At 28.1% G+C, this 6,382-nt stretch overlaps 1 protein-coding gene across 1 annotated transcript in view; it reads right to left on the bottom strand.

Annotated features, from left to right (window-relative positions):
- LOC124418732 (luciferin 4-monooxygenase-like) overlaps positions 1 to 6,382 on the bottom strand; it is a 17,537-nt gene that overhangs the window by 2,210 nt on the left and 8,945 nt on the right. The window contains exon 3 of the mRNA XM_046945950.1: positions 5,821 to 5,988. Within this exon, the coding sequence (XP_046801906.1) occupies positions 5,821 to 5,988 (168 nt within the window). The remainder of the gene's footprint in view (positions 1 to 5,820; positions 5,989 to 6,382) is intronic.

Here is a 6,382-nt window from a genome sequence, read left to right as displayed (position 1 = left end):
ATATAAATATAAATATAAATATAAATATAAATATAAATATAAATATAAATATAAATATAAATATAAATATAAATATAAATATAAATATAAATATAAATATAAATATTAAAATGAAAAGAGTTTTATTTCTGGAAATTCAGAACATTCAGAGGTAAGTGGATCGGCGTGTTTGTTACAGATTTCTAAGATTCATTAGAAATCGGAAATTTTGATTAAATTATAGGTCTTAGGGTTATTCTGAGTCCATTTTTGGATTCAGTGTAAGGATTTTACTATAATCCAGAAATGTCCCTAATATTTGGCGGTTCTCGTCTTGACTATTGAAAAAAGATGTTATCTAGCCAAGACAAGCACCTTCCAAATTAGCAAAATCTTCATGTGAAATGAAATTTCGTGGGATATTTGGTTCAAAATTGTTGTTCTGAAATTTTTATGAAATTATGGACCTAGATCAATTCTGAAATCAGTTTTGGATTCATCATAAATTATAGTCTTAAATGACAAATTTTTGTTGTCCTAGACCTTAAGATCCCGAAATTATAGTACAAAATGTTAAAAATAAAAAATTATCGGAAATTTTGATGAAATATAGGTCCTAGGTCCATTCTGAGTCCATTTTCGGATTCAGCATGCGATTTTACCAGTAAGGTGAGTTTCCAGCCAGATTCGGCCAGTAGTTTTCGAGTTTAAAGCAAACAAAAAAATAAATTTGAAATTTGGTCCATGGTCCAACATTGATCCAAATTTTTGATGTTATGTTTTTTGTTTGCTTCAAACTCGGAAACTACTGGGCGAATCTGGCTGGAAACTCACCTTTCTGGTAAAATCGCACGCTGAATCCAAAAATGTGGTCAAAATGGACCTGGGACCTATATTTCATCAAAATTCCCGAAAAATTTTTATTTTAAGCAATTTGTGGTACTATTTCGGGGTCTTGAGTCCTAGAGCTGCAAAAATTTGACATTTAAGATTAGAAATTAAGCTGAATCCGAAAATGTACTCATAGTGGACCTGGGACCCATATTTCATAAAAATTTGCGAACACAAAATTCGGACCGAATTTACTACAAAAAATTTTTATATCAAACTTTTTCGTAATTTCTTCTACATTTGGGGGTTCTTGTCTTGACTACTGAAAAATACTTTCTAGTCAAGACAAGAACCTTCCAAATTAGCAAAATCTTCATGTGAATGAAATTTCGCGGGATATTTGGTTCAAAATTGTTGTTCTGAAATTTTTATGAAATAATGGACCTAGATCAATTCTGAAACCAGTTTTGAATTCATCATAAATTATAGTCTTAAATGACAAATTTTTGTCATTTAAGACCTTAAGATCCCGAAATTATAGTACAAAATGTTCAAAATAAAAAATTATCGGGAATTTTGATGAAATATAGGTCCTAGGTCCATTCTGAGTCCATTTTCGGATTCAGCATGCGATTTTACCAGAAAAGTGAGTTTCCAGCCATATTCGCCCAGTAGTTTTCGTGTTTAAAGCAAACAAAAAAATAAATTTGAAATTTGGTCCTTGGTCCAAATTTTTGATATAAATTTTTTTGTTTGCTTCAAACTCGGAAACTACTGGGCGAATCTGGCTGGAAACTCACCTTTCTGGTAAAATCGCACGCTGAATCCAAAAATGTGGTCAAAATGGACCTGGGACCTATATTTCATCAAAATTCCCGACAAATTTTTATTTTAAGCAATTTGTGGTGCTATTTCGGGGTCTTGAGTCCTAGAGTTGCAAAAATTTGACATTTAAGATTAGAACTTCAGCTGAATCCAAAAATGTACTCATAGTGGACCTGAAACCAATATTTCATAAAAATTTCCGAACACAAAATTGAGACAGATTTTTCTACAAATTTTGTTTTTTATTTCAAAATCTTCATAAATTTCCTCTACATTTGTGGGTTCTTGTCTTGACTATTGAAATTTGTTTGCTAGTCAAGACAAGAATCTTACTTTAAAGGAAGAACAGAGCCATAACAGAACTAAAACTGAACAAGAACTACAGAGAATTGATGTAAAACCGAAGTGAAATTGTTTTAATATCTTGAACTGAATAAAAGACTATAAAATTTGGTTTATTTAAATCTTTATTTAAGCTTATTATTGTTCTTATCTTAAGTATACATCTATTTGTATTGGCATTATACAATGTTTAAGGTGTCTAGTGGTGGTGCCACCGCGATGATGCTTGCTGACACACTATCATCAGCCACAACAATAAGTAATCCAGGATTTAAAGCATCAAGAACTAAAAATAATAGGAGAGAATGAAAATTTTCTTAAAACTACTTTATATTTTTTACCTATTCTCTTATAATCCCATTTCTGTGACAGATGCTACAGGTAAATCAAATGCTGGCAGATGCAATGGCAAGGCCTGTGTAGACAATAAGGTCCTTATTGCTCCTTGGTCCTTAGTTGTTTTAATGGAGAATCAGTTAACCGTTTACCTTGGTTACCTCAATAAAAACATAGAAACTTTTATTAAACTACTTAACGGCAGATGGCGCCTTAACAACAATTCAAACTGTAGTCTATTTTTAGCCATTGATTGAACCAGCAACAATGTATGGCATCACTTGTAGAAGTAACAGCTCTGTTATACGTTTATCTTAACTGTAATGAGCAGCAAGTGATGCCAGATAAAAGATTTTAAATTTAAAACAATTAGAACATGCTAAGAACTAAACTAGAAGTAAATTAGAACTAAACTAAATGAGAGTAGAACAAGAACAGAAAAAAAACAGAACATGAACAGAACAACAAGAACAGAACACGAACAGAACTAGAACTGAACTTGATCTAAAGTAGAGACAAACTAGCACCGAACTAGAACAAAGCTTAAACTGAACTATAACTAAGCTTGAACTGAACTAGAACTAAATTAGAACTAAACTAGAACTGAACTAGAACTAAACTAGAACTAAACTAGAACTGAACTAGAACTAAACTAGAACTAAACTAGAAGTGAACTAGAACTAAACTAGAAGTGAACTAGAACTAAACTAAACTAGAACTGAACCAGATCTTAACTAGAACTAAACTAGAATGAACTAGAACTAGAACTAATCTAGAACTAAACTAGAAGTGAACTAGAACTGAACTAAACTAGAACTGAACTACAACTAAAAAGAACTGAACTAAAAGTGAACTAGAACTGAACTAAACTAGAACTAAAGTAGGACTGAACTAGAACTTAACTAGAAGTGAACTAAAACTAAACTAGAATTGAACTAGAACTAAACTAAAACTGAACTACAACTAAACTAGAACGGAACTAGAACTAAACTAGAACTAAACTAGAACTGAACTAGAACTGAACTAGAACTGAACTAGAACAAAACTAGAAATAAACTAGAAGTGAATGAACTAAACTAGAACTGAACTAGAACTAAAACTGAACTAAACTAGAACTGAACTACAACTAAAAAGAACTGAACTAAAAGTGAACTAGAACTAAACTAGAACTAAAGTAGGACTGAACTAGAACTTAACTAGAAGTGAACTAAAACTAAACTAAAAGTGAACTAGAATTCAACTAGAACTAAACTAAAACTGAACTACAACTAAACTAGAACGGAACTAGAACTAAACTAGAACTAAACTAGAACTGAACTAGAACTGAACTAGAACTAAACTAGAACTTAACTAGAACTGAGCTAGAACTGAACTAGAACTAAACTAGTGCTAAAGTAGTACTGAACTAGAACTGAACTAGAACTAAACTAGAAGTGAACTTGAACTGAACTAGAACTAAACTAGAAGTGAACTAGAACTGAACTACAACTAAACTAGAACTAAAATAGAACTGAACTAGAAGTGAACTAGAACTGAAGTAGAACTGAGCTAGAACTGAACTAGAACTAAACTAGTGCTAAAGTAGTACTGAACTAGAACTAAACTAGAACTAAACTAGAAGTGAACTTGAACTGAACTAGAACTGAACTACAACTGAACTAGAACTGAACTACAACTAAACTAGAACTAAAATAGAACTGAACTAGAAGTGAACTAGAACTGAAGTAGAACTGAACTAGAACTGAACTAGAACTGAACTAGAACTGAACTACAACTGAACTAGAACAGAACTACAACTAAACTAGAACTAAACTAGAACTGAACTAGAACTGAACTAGAACTGAACTAGAACTGAACTAGAACTGAACTAGAACTGAACTAGAACTGAACTAGAACTGAACTAGAACTAGAACTGAACTAGAACTGAACTAGAACTGAACTACAACTGAACTAGAACTGAACTAGAGCTGAACTAGAACTGAAGTAGAGCTAAACTAGAACTAAACTACAACTAAACTAGAACTAAACTAGCACTAAACTAGAACTAAACTACAACTAAACTAGAACTAAACTAGAACTAAACTAGAACTAAACTAGAACTAAACTACAATTAAACTAGAACTAAACTAGAGCTAAACTAGAACTTAATTGGAACGTAAATGGAACTGTAATGGAAATTTTTTTGTAACAAAATTCTTGATTTTAATTTTAATATTTTTTTGAAATATTTATTTCTTTTTTTTTTGTTTTGTAAGTTATTTATAGATTTTACAACTAAAAATAATTTAACATATTTAATATATTTAATTTTTGTTTGTTTTTTTGTTGTTGTGTTGTTTTTTTATATAATTTTTTTGTTTACCATTTTTCAGTTACATTGCTAAATTCTAGTTTATATTTTGTTTTTTTTTTAAGTTATTTTAGTTTATATTTTTTTATAATTATTTTTTATTTAATAATATTTGATATAAAAACAAAAAGAATTATGATTAAATAACTACAAAATATAAAAAAAAAACAAAATTATTAATTTTTTTTGTTTATTAAATACTTTTTTTAATTTTTAATTAAATTTCATTCACGTTTTGTTTTTTTGTCTTTTTTTTGCAAAAATTTGTTAAATTTTATATAACAGTTTTTGTTTTAAATTTGAAACTTTATTTAACAAGTGGGGAAGTGTTGTTTTTTTATTTTGTTTAACAACTTATATTTGTTTTTAATTTTTTATATAAATTGTTGATTTAATTATGATTTGTTTGTAAATTCAATTATTTTTTTTTTTCTAAAAAAACATTTTTTTTAAAGTAAATGGGGGAGTTGTTTGTTTTTTATTTATTGTTAATAATAATTTACTAATTAATTAATTATTTTTTTTGTTTTAATTTATTTTTATTTATTTAATAGTTTAAGTAGTTTTTTCAGTTTGTTTTAAAGATTTTAAAGAATTAGTTTTTTCTTTAGTTATTTAATTTTTTGTTTAATTTTAAATTTTTATTTAACAACTAGTTTTTCTTTTTTATCTTAACTAATTATTTAGTTTTAAATTTTAAAACAAAAAACTTAAACTTAACATTTTCATAAAAAATTAAAAAAAATTTATGCAAAAAAGAAAATGTTAGTAAATTTTGAGGGGGAGAGGGGAATGTTTAACGAAGTTGGGTTTCAAAAAAAATTAAGAAAATTTCTTTAACACTTTTTTTAAATAAATTAAAAATTGTTTAAAGAAATTATTTTAAGGAAAAAAATATAATTAAAATAAAAAGAAATATACAAAATTAAACAAAAATTATTAAAAAAAAAAACACATAAAAATATCTACAAATTATAATATATAAAAAAAATAAAATATTGCCCAGGTTTTCCTTTTTTTAACTTCACTTTTCTCACTTAATATCTTTAGTTAATTCTTTCATTATATACATTTTTTTTTAAATTATCATCATGATTATTATTATTATGTTTTCTTTTTTATTTTTAAAGTTATGACTCTTCACGATTATTATGCACCCAACTGGCTGGCACCCATTGGGGTTCACGTTCTAGGGAATTGATTTCAGCTAAAAGCTGATGATAAGCTCGTTCTGTATCATTATTTATAATAATCATATCGAATAGATGACCCCAGCGTGCCTCCATGTCACGGGCGGTGGCAATTATGTCTTTGAGTTCTTCATCCTAAAAAATAGAAAAATAAAACATTAATAAAATACAAATTATAAGAAACAAGAAATTACTGTTTTAGTTAAGTTTTAGTTCCAACTGACATCAGTTCTAGTTTAGTTCTAGTTCTGGTTCAGTTCTACTTCAATTCTATAAGAGTTCCAGTTCAGTTCTAATTCAGTTGTAGTTCAGTTCTACTTTTGTTCTAGTTCATTTCTAGTTCTGTTCTAGTTCTGTTCTAGTTCTGTTCTAGTTCAGTTCTAGTTCTGTTCTAGTTCTGTTCTAGTTCTGTTTTAGTTCAGTTCTAGTTCTGTTCTAGTTCTGTTCTAGTTTTGTTCTAGTTTTGTTCTAGTTTTGTTCTAGTTTTGTTCTAGTTCTGTTCTAGTTCTGTTCTAGTTCTGTTCTAGTT

The sequence above is a fragment of the Lucilia cuprina genome, chromosome 3, assembly GCF_022045245.1.
Source record: "Lucilia cuprina isolate Lc7/37 chromosome 3, ASM2204524v1, whole genome shotgun sequence".
NCBI classification, from domain to species: Eukaryota; Metazoa; Arthropoda; class Insecta; order Diptera; family Calliphoridae; genus Lucilia; species Lucilia cuprina.
Note: the sequence above shows the minus strand (reverse complement) of the source record. Positions and strands in the feature narration are given on the sequence as shown.